The sequence below is a fragment of the Molossus molossus genome, unplaced genomic scaffold, assembly GCF_014108415.1.
Source record: "Molossus molossus isolate mMolMol1 unplaced genomic scaffold, mMolMol1.p scaffold_m16_p_14, whole genome shotgun sequence".
Classification (NCBI taxonomy): Eukaryota; Metazoa; Chordata; class Mammalia; order Chiroptera; family Molossidae; genus Molossus; species Molossus molossus.
The window spans coordinates 37,934,751-37,954,364 of record NW_023425349.1 but is presented as its reverse complement, the minus strand read 5'-3'; the positions used below and the strand labels follow the sequence as shown (position 1 = coordinate 37,954,364).

Below are 19,614 nucleotides of genomic sequence, written 5' to 3'. Positions count from 1 at the left end.
GTCTGAATAGAATGAAAAGGCTTATCCCCATTCCCACCCACCATGGGTAAAGGGAGAAACCCTCCTGCCTTCGAATGTGGAACATCAGTAGTTTTCCAGCCTTTAGACTCCAACTCAAACATTGGCTCTTCCTGAGTCTCGAGCCCGCCGTAACTACAGCATTGCCTCTCCTAGTTTTCCAGCTTGCCAGCTGCAGATTTGGGGACTTAGCTCCCATGATCACATGAGCCACAAATTCTTTAAAATAAACACACACACATTCTATATCCAATTGGCTCTATTTCTCTGGAGAATCTTGTTTAATAAAACCATAGATGATCCCAACCACAGCACAGCTTGGCTACAGAAGTCTTCTCAGCAGGCACTTGATAAGGAGACTAATAAGAGGAAGATTCTTTGAGCCCATTGATTCCTCAGGGTGGACTGAGCTTGGAACAAAACCTGAGCCTTGTCTTCAGTATATTAATATTTCTTCAGCATAATCCTTACTTTAGGCTAAACCTAGGCTAGATCAGCTAAACTCATAGTAGGGAATCAATGGTTTGGTCTCCCCAGTTTATACTTTTGTCAATTTTTTTTCTAGAGCAGTGGTTCTCAAATTTGTTTACACATTAGAATCACCTGGAGTGTTTCTAGAAAAATTTTATTACCCTAACCATACCAAAGACCAAGTAAAACAGAATCTCTGGAGGGGAGGCGTGGCCATCAATATTTAAAGCCCCCTGGGTGATTCCAATGTGCAGCCAAGGTTGAACCTCTGAATCTAGAACATCCCAAATTTGCTAGAAAACAAATATCCGAATTACAGTTGTGAATCCCAATAATACTTTGGTTGTAGTGTATAAATCTACTTGACAAACTGGGTTCAGAAGAGCAGTAAGTATTTAATAACCGATTCTTCCTCATGATTCAAGGCTATGTCATTTTGTAGATTAAAGTTTATAAACATCTTGATGATACCTCATTTAATTCTTAATCCAAACCTAAAATATGGGTGGTGTTATGACTACTTCCAAAAAAGGAAAATTGAATCTTGAGGAAGTTGTGACTTGCAAAGTTCATACAGCTAGTAAATGGTGAAGCCAGAATTAGATCTCAGGTGTTAGTAGATCCAAATTCATAGTCCTCTCTACTCTACCTATAAACATAGTAAAATATTCCTCTGTGACCTGAGAAATCACTTTGCACTAAACACTGGATGCCTACTGGGAGGCATGTAATAATAGATTTTGTAAAATATGACATTTCTCAGAACAAATGGGTTATTGGCAAGTTAGTAAACTAAACCTCAATGTAAAGTAACTTAAATAAAATTTCTTCATGAAATAGACATATTCAAAATACTCAGTGAACTACTACAGTCATAAAACAATTAATTACTCAATTGCTGCTGGGTTTGTTTGTTTTTTCAGACATTTTCTCTTTGAGAATTTGTCATGGAAATGTCACATCTTATTTAAGCAGAGATTGCCTTCCCTATTTGGATAACCTATATTTTCAATGTGCTTGGTTCCTGATTATCAGCAAATACAAAACTCATCCTCACATAAGTGTTTGGCATCATTTGTATCATCAGATCTTTCTGTCCTTTCCCTCCTGTTCTGTAGCCTTTCCTGGGAGTGGTAAAGAGTATCTCACTTATTCCTGTAGCTTCAGAAGGATAGAAAAGATTATCTCATTTCATATTAAACCTAAAAGACAGATGATGAACTTGAGGTTTTGCCAGGAAAAGTCGCTTTAATACTTAGATATTTAGATAGTAAATGGCAGAGCAAGAACTGAAGCCCAGGTTCATGTAGTCCTAATGGCTGCAATGTCTACCACTTACGCTTGGACCTCCCCAACTTATACTTTCATGATTTTCCCCTGGAGATCTATTACCTTAAGAACTTTCCCCTAGCACAACCAGATTGATAACCTAATGGGCTGTCCTAGAATGTAACCCTTTGAGTTAATTTCTCCATCAATGGTTTTTTGTTTTCTATTGCCAACCACAGTACCAATTTTAGAGAAAGTAGCATGAAGTGGACCACATTAGTGTGGTTCCCAGTGGGTGGTAGTTCTTAGCCTTGCTTGTAGGTGCTACTTGGAGGGTTTGGTGAGACCCTTCTGGATATAGTTGTTGTGAATACCACATTGGATGGCTAAGCTATAATGACCAGTGTTGCAAATTTGACCAGAAACTAGATACTTGTTTTTACCTTATAAGAATCCTGTGTGCCTGACTGGGAGAAACCAGATAATTAGATGAGGCTCTCCCACCACTGTCCAAGGCCCAACATGCCTATCTCTGGGTCATGGTCTAGTTCTTCCGGATTGGTGGCTAGTTATATAAATAGGTTCTGGCCTGCACGAGGAGAAATGGGGAGGGAGTAGAGGCAGTGACGAGGTACAACTCTACTTCTCTGTCTTAAAACTATGAACTTTGATTTCTGGAGCTGTGTAGATGAACACCTTCCTCAACTTATTTGACCTGCAGAATTCTCTGGTGCGGGGGGGGGGGGGGGGGGGGGCGGGGGGGGGGGGGGTATTAGGCCATTTCACCCACCAGGAACCAATCCAGTGACCTTACACAACTACTGTCCCAAGAACAACTCCAGTGTAAGAAGTCACCACAATGATTATGCTCTGCTGGGAAGCCCAATATACATAGAGTTCTGTGCTCCAGAGGCTGAGGTGGGTCTATAAAGAAATGCTCAGCTTCACAAGTCACCCATTCTTTGCTAACTAACCAACTGAAAATCAACATATGCCTAGTTAACTGGAATTTGTGAAATATTATTGACTACAGCAATGCCTCTGGGCCTTGTGGGTGACCACAAATCTCTCCAGTGATCCCAGGCTGGCCACAAAATAATTAGCTCACAGGGAGCATTCAGGGAGCATGACTTCTGGTTCAGGGAGCATGACTGGTCCAGGAATTTGAGTTCTGACAAAGAATATTTTTTGTCTATCTGAGCTGGTATCCCAAGTCCCCTGACACTTTACTTTTGACAATGTTATATTAATGTATAATTTATATACCACAAATTTCACTCGTTTTAAGGGGGTATACTTCAATTGTTTTTAGTAAACTTAGTTATAAAACCATCACCATAATCCAATTTTAGGACATTTTCATCATCCTCATGACCATTTGCAGTCACTCTCCATTCCCACTCCAACTATCCCAGATGCTTTTTTAAAAAACCAGCTTTGGCGTCGGCCTGCGGTCCGGAGAGACCCGGGTTCGGTTCCCGCTAAGGGCACGTACTTCGGTTGCAGTTTGTCCCCGGCCCTGGTTGGTCGTGAGGGTGGCAGCCACTCGGTGTGTCCCTTCACGTCGATGTTTCTCTCTCTCTCTCCCTTCCTCTCTCTCCCTCCCACTCTATCTGTACAAAAAATGGAAAAATATCCTCGGGTGAGGATAAAAAAAAAAAAACCAGCTTTGGCCCTGGCCAGTTTGGCTCAGCGGTTAGAGCGTCGGCCTGCGGTCCGGAGAGACCCGGGTTCGGTTCCCGCTAAGGGCACGTACTTCGGTTGCAGTTTGTCCCCGGCCCTGGTTGGTCGTGAGGGTGGCAGCCACTCGATGTGTCCCTTCACGTCGATGTTTCTCTCTCTCTCTCCCTTCCTCTCTCTCCCTCCCACTCTATTTGTACAAAAAATGGAAAAATGTCCTCGGGTGAGGATAAAAATAAAATAAAATAAAAAACCAGCTTTGTTGAACTATAACTCATATACCATACAATTCACTCATTTAAAGTATACAATTCAATGGCATTTTACTATATTCAGAGTGATCATCACCACAATAAATTTTAGAACATTTTCATTACCTACAAAAAATAAAAATGAAAACTGTACCTCTTAGCAATCACCCCTCCAACTCTTTCTCTCCCCTAGTCCTATCCAACTACTAACCTACTTTCTGTCTTTATAAATCTGCCTATTCTGGATATTTCATCTATACTGAATCATATAATATGTCATCTTTTGTGACTGACTTATCACACTTAAGCTGATGTTTTCTTCTTTAAAATTTTTTATTGAACTTATTGGGGTTACATTGGTTAATAAAATCATATGGGTTTCAAGTATATAATTCTATAATACATTATCTGTATATTACATTGTGTGTTCACCATACTGTTGTCTGTGTCTATGAGTTGTTACTGTTTTTGCTTAATCCCTTGACCTATTTCACCAAGCCCCTCTCACCCCCTTTGACAGCTGTCAGTCTGTTCTCTGTATCTGTGAGTCTGTTTCTATTTTGTTTGTCAGTTTATTTTGTTCATTATATTCCACATATAAGTGAAATCATATGGTATTTGTCTTTATGTGACAGGCTTAATTCACTTAGCATAATACTCTCCAGGTCCAACCATGCTGTTGCAAAAGGTAAGATTTCTTTCTTTTTTATGGCTGAGTAGTATTCCACTGTGTAGATGTACCACAGCTTTTTTATCCGCTCATCTACTGATGGGCATTTGGGCTGCTTCCAGATCTTGGCTCTTTTAAATAATGCTGCAATGAACATGGGGGTACATATATTCTTTCAAATTAGTGTTTCAGGTTTCTTCAGATATATTTACAGAAATGGAATCGCTGGATCATACATAAGGCAGTTCCATTTTTAATTTTTTGAGGATACTATTTTCCACAATCTGCATTCCCATCAACAGTAAACGAGAGTTTCCTTTTCTCCACATCCTTGTCAACAATTGTTTGTTGATTTGTTGATGATAGCCATTCTGAAAGGTGTAAGTTAATATGTCATTGTGGTTTTAATATGCATTTCTCTGATGATTAATGTCATTGAGAATCTTTTCATATATCTATTGGCCATCTGTATGTATGTCCTCTTGGAGAAGTATCTATTCAGATCCTTTGCCTATTTTTAATTGGATTTGGGGGCGGGGCTTGGTGTTGAGTTGTATAAGTTCTTTATAAATTTTGGATATTAACCACTTATCAGATATATGATTTGCAAATATGTTCTCCGACTCATTGGGTTATCTTTTCATTTCGTTGATGGTTTCCTTTGCTGTGCAAAACCTTTTTAGTTTGATGTTGTCCCATTTGTTTCTTTTATTTCACCCTGCCCAAAAAGATATATCAGAAAAAATATTGCTATGAGAAATGTCCAAGATTTTATTGCCTATGTTTTCTTCAAGGAGTTTTATGGTTTTCAGTCTAACATTTAAATCTCTAATCCATTTTGAGTTTTTGTGTGTGTGTGTGATGTAAGAAGGTAGTCTAGTTTCATTTCTTGCATAAATCAGTTCAATTTTCCCAACAGCATTTATCGAATAGACTGTCTTTAGCCTACTGTATGGTCTTGCCTCCTTTGTCAAATATTAATTGACCATTGAGGTGTGGGTTTATTTCTGGGCTCTCTATTCTGTTCCATTGATCTATATGTCTGTTTTTATTTCAGTACTGTGCTATTTTGCTTACTATGGCCTTGTAGTATAGTTTGATATCAGGTTGTGTGACTTCTTCAACTTTGTTCTTCTTCCTCAAGATTGCTGTGACTATTCAGGGTCTTTTGTGGTTCCATATAAATTTTTGGAATATTTGTTCTAGTTCTGTGAAATATGCCATTGGTATCTTGACAGGAATTGTGTTGAATCTATAGATTGCTTTGGGTAGTATGGACATTTTAATGATGTTAATTCTTCCTATCTATGAACAGGGTATATGCTATCTTTTATTTGTATCTTCTTCAGTTTCTTTCTTCAGTGTCTTATAATTTTCCAAATACAGCTCTTTTACATCCTTGGTTAAATTTATTCCTAGGTATTTTACTTTTTTGATGCAATTATAAATGGGATTGTTTTCTTAGTTTCCCTTTCTGATAGTTTGTTATTGGTGTATAAAAATGTAACTGATTTCTGAAGATTAACTATGTAATCACTACTTACTGAATTCATTTATCAGTTCTAGTAGTTTTTTGGTGGAATATTTAGGGTTCTCAATTATACAGTATCATGTCATTTGCAAATAATTACAGTTTTACTTCTTCCTTTTCAATTTGGATCATAAGGCAGTTCCTTTTATTCCTTCTTCTTGTCTGATTGCTGTGGCTAGGACTTCCAGTACTATGTTGAATAAGAGTGGTGAAAGCAGACATCACATGTCTTGTTCTTGATCTTAAGTGAAACGCTTTTAGTTTTGCCAGTATTGTTTGATATTGACTGTGAGTTTGTCACATATGGCCTTAATTATGTTGAGGTATGATTCCTCTATTGCCACTTTGCTGAGAGTTTTTATCATAAATGGCTCCTAGATTTTATAAAATGCTTTTTCTGCATTTATTGATATGATTATGTGGTTTTTATCCTTCATTTTGTTTATGTGGTATGTCACATAATTTGTGGATATTGTACCAACCTTGGATCCCTGAAATAATTCTCACTTGATCATAGTGTATGATCTTTTTAATGTATTTCTGAATCTGGTTTGCTAATATTTTGTTGAGGATTTTAGTATCTATGTTCATCATGAATATTGTCCTATAATTTTCTTTCTTTGTAGTGTCTTTATCTGGTTTTGGAATTAAAATAATGCTGGCCTCATAAAATGAGCTTGGGGGGGGGGTCTTCCCTCCTCTTGCATTTTTTGAAATAATTTGGAAAGGACAGGTGTTAGTTCTTCTTTGAATGTTTGACAAAATTCATCTGTAAAGCCATACTGTCCAAGGCTTTTGTTTGTTGGGAGTTGTTTTTGTTTGTTTGTTTGTTTACTGCTTCAATTTTACTTGTAAAATTGACAGTTAGTTGTAATCTTATTGTCCAGATTCTCGGACTCTTTCTGATTCAGTTTGGGAAGATTGCATGTTTCTAGGAATTGATTGATTTTGTCCAGATTGTCCAATTTGTTGGCATATAGTTGTTTGTAATGTTTTCTTACCATCTTTTGAATTTCTATGCTGTCAGTTATTATTTCACCTTTTTCATTTCTAATTTTATTTATTTGGGCCGTCTTTTTTTGTTTGCTTTTTTCTTGATAAGTCTGGTTAAAGGTTTGTTGATCCGATTTTTCTTTTCAAAGAAACAGCTCTTGGTTTCATTGATCTTTTTGTATTGTTTTTTTAGACTCCATTTTATTTCTGCTCTGATCTTTATTATGTTCTTCTACTCACTTTGGGCTATGTTGTTCTTTTTCTAGTTCTTTTTAGTGTAAAATTAGATAGTTTTATATCTTTTCTTGTTTCTTGAGGTACGCCTGTAATGTTATGAATTTCCCTCTTAGGACTGCTTGCACTGTGTCCTATAAAGTTTGTGTTGTTGTGCTTCATTTGTTTAAAGGTATCTTTTGATTTCTTTCTTGATCTCATTGTTAACCCATTCATTGTTTAATAACATGTTATTTAGCTTCCATGTCTTCGTATGTTTATTGGTTTTTTCTTATGATTGATTTCTAGTTTCATACCGTTATGGTCAGAGATCTTGATATGATTTCAATCCTCCTATATTTATTGAGACTTGTTTTGCATCCTAACATGTAGTCTATTTTAGAAAATGTTCAGATAGTTGTTTGTTTGTTTTATTTTATTTTATTTTTTATTTATTTTTTATCCTCACCTGAGGACACTTTTCCATTTTTTGTTCAGGTAGAGTGGGAGGGGGAGAGAGGAAGAGAGAGAGAAACATCGATGTGAAAGGGACACATCGAGTGGCTGCCACCCGCACGACCAACCAGGGCTGGTGACAAACTGCAACCGAGGTACATGCCCTTAGCGGGAACCGAACCCCGGTCTCTCGAGACCGCAGGCCGACGCTCTAACCGCTGAGCCAAACCGGCCAGGGCTGTTTGTTTGTTTTATTAAAAATTAATTCAGGACTGATCTGACCTACCAGATTTCAGAATATGTATTAAAATCATATATATGTCACTGACAACTTAGGTCATGTATCATATTTTTTTCTTTAAGTCTTTTAAAGAAATGTTACCTAAACATCTGGCTTGCTCAGTGTTTAATTGCAAATTTTCATTCTTAGATTTTGGAAACGGGATTAAATGTTAGTATTTATGGGAATCTAAGTACAATTCCATTTTTACAACTCTGCTATACCTAACCTTCGGATTTAGAAGTGAAAATAAAGTACCTCTGACTTTCTGTTACAGACTTGATTGTCTCTGTCACTGAAAAGTTTTAGTATTAATTAATCTTTTTCTAATAAAGATATTGACTCTGAAAAAAAATTAACACTTCTATTCAGTCTGTTTTCAGTTGGTTATTCAGGTCAGCAAGCCTGAAATTATAGGAGGATTTAGGGGTATAAGGAGCATTTCTTCTAAACCCTAGTAGAGATTAGTTATTCGTAAGTATGGGATATGTGAACTTGTGTCTGGAATCTCATCCAAATATCAATTTCAAGAAACAGTGAACCTTTGAATGTTATAAACTATCAAAATGATGGTCATGAAGATTATGCAGTTGCATGGGCACATATTTATAAGTGGAAAACGGGACCTGATATGTTAAGTAGTTCCCCCGAAACACACACATACCCCATAGAGAGAAACAACAACAAAAATTCTAGCAGAGGGGAAAAAATAACTGGAAACAAGGAGATCAAAATGCTAACAATAATTATGTCTGAGCGGAATTACTTTTTCCTGCTTTTCTTTCTTCTGAATCACCTCCAATTTGCTTAGATTAATTTTTATAACAAAACACCACAATAACTCAACTTCTGAAATTTTGATTTCTGTGACAACAGGAATTGTGTTTGTGTTGTATACTAAGATATTGCCACTGCACAGAAGAGTACCTGGTTTAAAAAAATGTGCTTAATAAATATTGTTGAGTTATATAAGTAATGAATTAAGAAGTTTGAGAGCTGAAAAATAAGTAGGGTTTAGAATGCAGTGATGGACTTGACAATAAACGAGACAATTTTTTCTTCTTTAAAGTTTTCTCAAATGGAGTGAAAAGAGGACAACACCATGTGAAGATTCAAGGAATACTATAGTTTTCAGGTCTATGTTGCAGAGAAAGATTTCACACGATGAATGCAGCCTATTGTTAGCGGAACAAAAAAGGATGTAGAGAAATGTAAGTTTGTTACAAAAAATTTTAATAAATAGGCCTTTCATACTTGTCCTAGTCTAATTTCCAGAAAGGGTGAACAATAATGAAAGAAGACCAGTGCTGCAAATACACTACTGACATCTTTTCAGTTGTCTGTTTCATTGTGATTTGTGTGTGTAAAAGGATGTGTCTCATAGCTTAGATTCTTGTAGAACCTAGAAGTGATGATGCTTCTTCAAATTGTTTAGTATAGCTCCAAATATTCCAACACTCATATGCTGACATTATGTTATATATTAGTATATCTGCAGCAATCCTAGTTCTTGAATGTTCCTAAGGAGAAAAAGGACAGAGAAGTACTGGAAATGTTACTAAGAATAGTTTGTAACACGTGGTGTTTTTTCCCCCTGTGCACTTGCCAGTATATTTTATCTGGATTAATTTCAAATTATTTTAGTAATTATTTTGTGAGAAAGATTTTTTGAGTAGGTTTCATTTCAGATTCTTTTTTAGCTATCACATTCCAGTTTTGAATAAACCATATTCTTAGTCTTAACTTCATGCTATGTTTCCATTTAATAATACCCATAAACATAAATCTTGCTTTGTTTGTACTCAGGCATATTTTAAGAATAACTGGCACTGAATCATGAAAATAAGCCATTCTATAAATAAAAACATTCTTTTAGTGATTTTTTACAATTGCTTGAGTTTTCCAGACTTTTCTTTCTTAATCTTGACAGAGTTCTCCAAGAACATAAGATAGTCAGAGACTATGCAAGTTAAACAGCATTTCATATTTTTTAATAAAAGGTAAACATGATCATTTATAGCTTTTTATAAAAGTCATGTCTAAAGGATAAAAAGAGAAATCTGTATTTTTTATTCAATTTAGCTTAGAATAAGAGTGGTTTTACGTTTTGTCTTAGGACTGACAATCATAGAGACTTAATATAAATCTTCAAGCATCTAAAAGGCCTCTTTTTAGGCAACTGAAATGATTTTTTTTTCATCTCCATTGAATCCTTGTACAGAAGCTGAAGCATAAGTACCTTTATATTTTTATAAGCTCAAGTCACTGAAATAGATTTTTGAAGACATGGGAATATAAAATAAAGACCCTTTTCCTCAATGATATTTTAAAAATGGGATTAACAAGCCATGAATCAGAGTGTGACAAAGTGAAGAACTGGAACTTCACTTTCGGTGCTAGATAAACAGACTTCCAGACAATGTAGTCAAGTGGTACTGAATAACCAAGACATCAAAAAATTGGTAAAAAGAGCTACATTATATAATTTTACAATTCACCAAACTCTCTGATTTTCATAACCCTGTAAGTGATAAGTCATTACTTTATAAATGAGGACACTGGGATTTAGCATATTTGGGAGACTTGCTCGAGATCCCTTCACTAGACTGTTAAATATGGAGGCCTGAACAAAGATATAACGTCCACAAAATGAGAGTGTAAAGGCACACACTCACAATGACAAAAGGAATGGATGAAGAACAAACAAATAATATATCTGAAGACATGAAGCAGATGTATGGGGACACTGACTTGGCAGAGCCAAGAAGTTGGATCAAAAGTCAGTTGTCGGCAAAGCCAAAAGGCCACCCATTTTGTGCCACAGAAACACCCAGAAGACCCAGGAACTAATGAAACCAGATGCCTCCAGAGGTGGAGGCTAGTGTGAAGCTAAGAACAAGGGAGTGTATTTAAAAAGCACCAGGACATGACATCGCCCCAATTCCATGTGGCTGTAACTGCCTTTCTTCAATGCCTGTAGAAGACTGGAAAGAGTGAAAGAGAGAATCTCTGGCAAGGAGGGGCTAGCGTGGGGTAGGGAAGGGAGACTAGAACAGAGGAGAGAGGGGAGTACTTTACGAAAAACAGACATAATGAAAACGCTATAAAGAATGTTGTGCTTCTCCCTCCTCTACCTCCCAGCCTTCTTCTTCCCTCCAAATGGCTAACAGATTTTTGGATCAGAGTTGCTAAACTGCACAGCTCTGGGGAACCTTTCATTCACATTGTTCATGTGAATGACACCAATGAAGCTGTACAATGCCCAGCTTTCACAGCCCGAAGGCTCTAGATCAGAAGCACTTTCTCTGAAAAATCAAACCAGCCTAAGACCCAAGACTCAAACTTAATGATGTCAGAGACTCACCAACTGAATGGTCCAGCTAAGTCTTCTAATAGTAAAGGCAATATTTGACAAGTCCCTACTAGTAACACAGAGCCTTAGATCTACTCTTTGAAACCCCAGGCTTCAGGATGAACTTCTAGCCAAGAATCACCAGACTGAGAAAATTCTAACATGAAAAACAGAGACGGAAAAATTAGGGGAAAAAAAACTTAGAGGTAATAAAGTTTGCAGAGAGAAGAGAAAATATCATTAATGTTATCAGGGATAGGAGAAGATAAGGCATATGTGGAAAATAAACCATATTTTATTATGGTAAGGAACATCCATAGAATAAAAAAGACCTCTCGGAAATTAAAAAAATGTAATAACAAAAATGAAAACTTGATAGAAAATTTAGGAGATAAAGCTGAAAAATTCTCCCAGTCAACAAAGCAAAAACAATTTTTAAAAATAATATTTTTTAAAATAAAGAATATATTTTAATTAAGGGACCAATTCAAGACATCTGACACCTGAGTAGTAATATTATTAGAACTTGATGACAAAAGAAAAAGGGGGAGGATACAATAAAATACAATTTAAGGAAATTCCTGAGAACTGAAAGATATGTATTTTCACATTTATATTTTTAAATACTTTTTTTCTTTATTGATTTTAGAGAGAGAGGAAGGGAGAGGGAGAGAGAGATAGAAACATCAATGAGAGAGAACATCAATTGGCCACCTCCTGCATGCCCCCCACTGAGGATTTGGCCCACAACCTGGGCATGTGCCCTGACTGGGAATCGAACCCACAACCTCCTGGTGCATGGGTCAATGCTCAACCACTGAGCCACACTGGCCAGGCTGTATTTTCACATTTAAAGGCTCTACTTAATGCCCAGAAAAATGATGGAAATAAAGAAAATAGATTTATACTTTAGTACATCATCACAAAACTTCAGTATGTTAGTATCCTATTTTATTACTAATCAATAAAGATAAAAATACATAAATAGGTGACTCTTCAAAATGTTAAACAAAAAAATAAGATCAAGGAGGAATTTTAAAAAGATGAAATCATGGAATCAATGGAAATAGGAAATGTTATAAACAAAACCTATAAAAGAAAACTTTATCATCTCAAATGTCCTCATTATTAAATACAAACAATGAAAATTAAAAGAATTAACTACTCATGAAATCAGGAAAGGTCTACTAAAAGAGTCTCAGAAGGCAGTAATAAGAATACAATTTTTATAATAATTAATTGGAAAACATACAAAAAGAACAAAAAAATAAAAAGCTAGTTTTGAGGAAAAAATACAAATGAAAATAACTGTATGAGCCAGATAAACCTTTCACAAGCCCAATAAGGTAAAAAGTTGACAAGATTAGAAAGCACAAAGGAGAAATAACTCTAAATGTGAGATTTTTAAAAGTTCTGAGTGAAAAAATACTTGTGTGCCTGAGTGTTTTACAATTTTTTACCAATGAGAAATATATTCATAATCCATTTTGAAGTGAAAAATAGAATATAAGCCCTGGCCAGTTTGGCTCAGCGGTTAGAGCATTGGCCTATGGTCCGGAGAGACCTGGGTTCGGTTCCCGCTAAGGGCATGTGCCTCGGTTGCAGTTTGTCCCCGGCCCTGGTTGGTCGTGCGGGTGGCAGCCACTCGATGTGTCCCTTTCACATCGATGTTTCTCTCTCTCTCTCTTCCTCTCTCTCCCTCCCACTCTATCTATACAAAAAATAGAAAAATGTCCTCGGGTGAGGATAAAAATATATATATATATATATATATATATATATATATATATATTATAAAATAAGTACAATGAGAACCCACTTTTAATAAGACAAAATAAAAGCATATGTGTACATTCATGAAAAAATGAATAAAAGTCTTGAACACACTTGAATAAAAGTCTTCTTTCAGCCTAGAATTATGGGTGATTTTTATATTTAGGCTAACAAGCATGGGTAATTTTTCATATTTGTTTTGTAACAAATATACCTGAAGGTTATTGTAGTAAAAATTTAATAAACATTAAAAATGAATTTAGGTCACAACAATAACTATTTAGTATAACATTTAAGGGAAGACAATTTTAAATTTCCCAATTTACTTTGCAGTTTCCACACTAAAATGTTTTATTTTGTAGCAACATACTTCTTGCAATGTTTCACATTACTCATCTTGCTGGGACTATGGTAATATAGCATAGTGAAGACCATTTTCTCTTTCAATGAGATAAAGCCATTAGGGACAGACATTTGGCTATTAATTTCGTTCTTAAAGAAAACTTTTATTATGGAAAAATTAAACACATACAAAAATAGAATAGTATAATGAACTCTTATATCCATCACCATCTTTCACAATTATCAACAAATCTTATCCCCTCTATACATTTACCTCCAATTCCACTGGATGATTTTGAAGCAAATACTAGGCATCATATCTTTTCCCTTATAAATATTTCCGCATGGATCTCATAAACAAATAAAGAGTTTTTTAAAAAGATTACTACAATACTTTTATATTACCAAAAAAATTTAATATTTTACTAGCAAATATCCAGTCAGTGTTTAAATTTACTAAATAGTTTCAAATTGTTTACAGTGTATTTCAATTAGGATCTAAACTTTATCTCATTTATAAGGTTGCTTTTCAGTATTTCTTTATTCTTTCCATTTCTTTTCTAATTCATTAATTTCATATTTTATCTGCAATTGGTTGCTATGTCTGCTATGCTCACTTCCTTTTTGATAGAAGTTTAAGAGCTTCAATATCTATGCATTAGACAATTCATCAATGAAATATTAAAAATCTACATACATAGTTATTCTTTTCTTAGTTAAAAAAGTTCACTTGACACGTACCAGGAAACTGCTTGAAAATCACTCATAAAAAAGAATTTTGAAAAGATTAAAAAATGTTATAAGTTACATTATGTTGTGTGTTGTTATTAAAAGGATAATTGGGAGTTAGAGTCAGTGAACCACTCACCTGTATTTTTCTCCTCATTCAGTCCTTTTTCACTGGGTCCTCTTCGTCCACCTGATCTTTAAATGTTGGGGTTCCTCAAGCCTCAAGTTTGAGTCCATTTCCCTCTTGACACCATCTTCTCATGAGATCTCAATATCCATAGTTCCAAATGACAAAATCAAAGTAAAAAAATAAACACAAATAATACACCAGCTAATAAAAATGCAAATGAAATCACAAAGAATTAATATATAGATTCTTAAAAGTGAAAAAGAACCCTGGCCAGTTTGGCTCAGCAGTTAGAGCATTGGCCTGCAGACCAGAGAGTCCCATGTTCGGTTCCTGCTAAGGGTATGTACCTCAGTTGCAGTTTGTCCCCAGCTCTGGTTGGGTCGTGTGGGTGGCAACTACTCGATGTGTCTCTCTCACCTGGATGTTTCTCTCTTTCTCTTCCTTCCTCTCTCCCTTCCACTCTATCTGAAGATAAATGCAAAAATGTCCTCAGGTGAGGGTAAAAAAAAATTTTTTTTAAAAGAAAATAACCGTTTTGGCTGGTTTGGCTCAACGGTTAGATCGTCAGCCTGTGGTCGAGAGAGACTCGGGTTCGGTGTCCGCAAAGGGTGCATTGGTTGTGGTTTGTCCCTGGCCCAGTTGGGGTCGCGTGGGTGGCAACCACTCGATGTGTCTCTCTCGCATCAATATTTCTCTCTCTCTCTTCCTCCCTCTCTCCCTCTCTCCCTCTCGCTCTATCTGAAGATGAAAGCAAAAAGTGTCCTTAGGTGAGGATAAAAAAAAAAAATAACCAATAATCCTATAAAAATGGGCTAGAGATAAGAGCAGACATGCCACAGAAAAAGATGCAAATGATCCTTTAAGAAACAGATTTTCTACCTCACTCATGATAAGAGAATGCAAATTAAAACTACACTGAGATATCATTTAACAGTTGGGCAAAATTCCAAAACTTCAACCACATTATTGATGAGGCTATGAGAAAATGAGCATTCTCATGTCTCTGGTGGAAATATGAAAAAGGAACAAACCTGATACAGGGGAATTTGGCAATAGCAAGATTATATATGCATGTATACTTAGACAAAGTTACATATATATGTGTACCCAAATTCTGCTTAGAGGAATTTAACGCAAAGATCACAGACAAAACTATTAAAAGGTGTATGCACACAGGTATTTATGGTAGCACTATTTATAATAGTAAAACCCTAAAAACAACGTAAATGTCCCTCAACAGAGAATAGGTCAATAAATTATGGTATATTCACTCAGTGAAGTATGGTGACTAACTTTTTAGTCAATCCAGAACACAGCCATACAAGGAAAAAAAGATATATAATAAATATACACATATGTGTTATTACTTTAACATAAAATTATAAAAAATAGATTTTTTGAAATTATGTATTCTGTATTTAATTTTCTGTTACTTAAATGTACTTATTTAAACAAAACAATAGAACTAGTTAACAGTGGCAATTAGTAGTAATTGATAGTAAAACAACTAATTAAAAATATGTGTGAGAAAAATATAACTATATTTATAATGTTGTCACATTATAAACATGATACAGAACGTAATTATACATTGTCCCCTAGTACAGAATTTTAACTTTTTAATAACTTTATGGGATTACTGTGTATTCTTAAAATAGATGAATGTAAATTTTTTTAAGTTTGTTTATTTATTTATTTATTTTTTAATCCTCACCCGAGGACATTTTTGCATTTATCTTCAGATACAACAGGAGGGAGAGAGGAGGGAAGAGAGAGGAAGAAACATCAATGCAAGAAAGACACATCGATTTGTTGCCACCCACATGATCCCAACTGGGGCCGAGGATGAACTGCAACCGAGGTATATGCCCTTAGCGGGAACTGAACCGTCTCTGGTCCATGGGCCGACGCTCTAACCACTGAGAAACCGGCCAGGGCAGATTTTTTTAAAAAGAGCAGGTAAACACAATAGAACTAACTAAACTGATATTACCTACACTTAATAAAAAAAAAAAAATGTTTCTTTCTGTCACATGATACAGTAGGATATTTTAATTCTTTCTCTTTCCTTTTCTGAAAGCATTTCTCCAAACTGACTGCAGCCTTTAGGATACCTTTACTTTTTTTATATAGTGGTAAAACTGAATACAGTCAAATGTAAAATTTGTAAAAGCAGCTCTGCTTTTATCTAACCCATGTTACACTGATTCCTGGTATCAGTCAACATGATGACATCAAGCTAAATCGACTCTCAACACAAGTGTTTAAGCATGGAATACTTAGGATTTTACAAGTTAAGATTTAGACTCATAAGAATTCATTTCCAGCTCTCCAAAAATGCCCATCAACTCTGTATCTATAGGCTTATTTATGTAGACCAATTGTTTGTTAATCAGTTCCTTTTCATTTATTTATTCATCATGTAGTCTATCTAATGTCTAAAATGCCCATCATTTTTCAACACTATAAAGTATGTAGAATGATGGTAAGTTAAATGATGATAAATTAGCCCAGTCGGTGTGGCTCAGTGGTTGAGCATTGACCCATGCACCAAGAGGTTGCTGGTTCAATTCCCAGTCAGGGCACGTGCCCAGCTTGTGGGCCCCCAGTGCATTTAGTGAATGCCTACTATATGCCAACCACTGCCCTAAATGCTGATACAGGTTTAATCAAAATAGTTAAAGCTCCAGCCCTTAGGAAACATATTATCCTGTAAGAGACATAAAGATGTGTTCTTGCCCCGGCTGGTTTGTCTCAGAGGTTAGAGCATCAGCCCACAGACCGGAGGGTCTTGGGTTCAATTTCCGGGCAAGGGCATGTGCCTGGATTGCAGGTTGCCTGGTCAGGGTCCTGCAGGAGTCAGTCAACATGTGTCTCTCTCAAATAGATATTTTGTTTTTTTTTCTCTCTCTCCCTCCCTCCCACTCTATCTTAAAAAAAAAAAAAAATTAATGGAAAAATATTCTCAGGTGAGGATTAATAGAACATCCAGATCACCTAGCCCTATTCCATTTAATCATTTCTTGACACTCCTCTGGCCACAATAGTCATTGTTCTGTTTTCTATCACTGTAGTTTAGATTTGTCTTTTTATAGTTTCATATAAATGGAATCATATTCTTTTGCTCACACTGTGATTTTCTTTGCTCAACATAATTTATTTTGAGATTCATGTTTTTCCATGTCAAATAGTTCACTCCTGTTTGTTAATAATTACTATTAATTACGTAGCATGGCTATACCCCAAGTTCTTTGTGCATTCACCAGTTGATGAACATTTGTGTTTTTTTTTTCCAGTTTTTGATCATTAAAAATAAACCTATGAAAATTAATGTACAAACACATATTTTTATTCCTAAGTAAACACCTAGGAGTGGAATTGTTGGATCATATAAGTGCATGATTAACTTTATAGTAAAAGACAAACTTTACCAAAATAATTGTAACCATTTTGCATTCCCATCAGCAAATGAGGGGTCCAGTTGCTCCACGTCCTAGTCAACATTTGGTATTCTCTTTTACGGTTTAATGGGTATGTAGTGGTAAAGCACCAGGCTACTTCCTTAACCCCACTTCAAAACTGATTTTATGAAATTTTTTTGCAAGAGTTTGAAAGAAACTGGCTGGCTTGACCCTGCAGATATTTTGTTTCTCTTTTCCTTCACAAAGCCCAAAGGCGCTCTGGAGAAATCATGAAACTGGTGTCGGGCAGCACTAACTCGCGAGAGCTCTGGGGGCCGGGCTCTTCATTCAAGACCGCAACCGTAGGGTCTACTTGCCCTTCCACGGTTTCCTTGAGCCTTCACGTCACCTTTCTAAGAATTTCCCAGGGAGCCGCGCGGGGCGGGGCGGGCGCGGCGGCCCCAGGCTCCGCCCCTCACCGGGACCTGCCCCCTACCCAGGGACTCCGTCCGAGGCTGAAGAAGGAAGGTGTCCTCCGGTCTCGCGATTGGCTCTACTTCCGCGAGAGGAAAAGACGGCCGCCTTCGGCCGAACGGTGGCAGTGGCGAGGGAAGGGGTGTGGCCCGGGAGCGTGAGTCCTCAAGAGTGAGGGAGAGGGGGCGGGGTCGCGCGCACTGGGCGTACGCATGCGCGCACGCAGCCGGTCGAGCCGAGCTGAGAGGAGAGGAGAGGGGAGGGGGGCCGGCGGCGGCAGAAGAGTCGTCGTTATTTCCGCGGTCTGAGCCGTGTGCCGGCGCGGGTGGCCGCTGGAGTAGTAGATAGGGATCGCTCGTGCGGAGCCATTGAGACTTCCTTCCTCCCGTGTCTGAGTGCTTCAGACCTCGCTCGTGTGGCAGACCCTGGGGACGCCAGGTCACCCTGCGGCCCCAGCCCTCCCGCCGCGCTTCAGGTAGGAGCTGCGGGTTCCCGGGTGCCCGCCGCCCGCCAAGGCCCCGGCCTGGACGGTGTTACCGGGGGAAGACCCGGTACGAGGCGTGCCCACAGTCCCGCGCGACAATAGCCCTGTCCTTGCTTTCGCGCCCTGGGTGGCCGGGGCCAGGACCGAGGCGGGAGGACCCGGATAGGGGTGGTGCGTGTCCCCGCCTGCGGTGGTCCTCGCCCTGGGCCTGGCGGGTGGGTCCCCACGGAGCGCTCCGCACGCGGTGCCCCGCGGCGGCACTGTCCGGCTCCTGCCGGCCCGGGAGAGGTTGGCTCGGCCAGCTCCTGGCAGGTGAGGGACCGCCTTGACTTGAAGAGTTGCGAGAGGGGACCCGAAGAATGTCTTGGTCATTTGCGGCCTGTGTTGAATGTTGGAAGCTCTGGAGCTGCTTCTGTTTGGGCCAGCGGTGGGATGGCGTGTTCTTTTTCTGCTTAAATAGTGAGAAGGCAAACTCTTTATGAGCTCTGGTAGGTGGTTGGCTAAGTAAATGAGCAGCAGTAGTGTTAATTGTCGTGAGATTTAATTGTATGAAGATATGTTTTTCCACTACCAGCCTTAAACTCAGAAGAGCTCTGCTTAAACAGTTTAGTAAGATTTTCATCCCATACTTTAACACCCATGACTTGCAAATACGCTGGCCCTCAAAGCTACATCCTCTCATTCACACCAATATTAATTTTGTAGGCATAATGGTTATGAAAGCTTCCGTAGAAGATGATGATTCAGGATGGGAGCTCAGTATACCAGAAAAGATGGAAAAAAGCAATACAAACTGGGTGGACATAACGCAACATTTTGAAGAAGCTTGTCGAGGTGAGTTTGAATTTTTGGGTTTAAAGTTCAAAACCCGGGTAAGGGTAAAATAGAACCTTGATCATGATTTCTGCATTGTCTCAATAAATCAAATCAGTAGGTAAGTGTGGCTTAAGTTTGTTAACCACACTTATTCTCTGTCCTCTAGTTTTAACTTCATGTAAAGCCAGTATGTATAATATAGCATTAAATACAGATGTTGAGGCAGTTTTTTCTATTAAAATTTTATAACTTTTTAAGTAAAGGTTAGAGAGTATATAGCA

At 37.5% G+C, this 19,614-nt stretch overlaps 1 protein-coding gene across 2 annotated transcripts in view; it reads left to right on the top strand.

The window, feature by feature from the left end:
• Positions 1 to 9,028: 9,028 nt before the first annotated feature.
• NAA35 (N-alpha-acetyltransferase 35, NatC auxiliary subunit) overlaps positions 9,029 to 19,614 on the top strand; it is a 77,299-nt gene continuing 66,713 nt past the window's right edge. The window contains exons 1-2 of one of the 2 annotated variants that reach the window (XM_036260657.1): positions 9,029 to 9,043; positions 19,223 to 19,351. In XM_036260657.1, the coding sequence (XP_036116550.1) occupies positions 19,228 to 19,351 (124 nt within the window). In that variant the 5' untranslated portion in view covers positions 9,029 to 9,043; positions 19,223 to 19,227. Of the gene's footprint in view, positions 9,044 to 18,298; positions 18,509 to 19,222; positions 19,352 to 19,614 lie in introns of those variants that run through there. The other variant, XM_036260658.1, reaches the window with a different exon arrangement.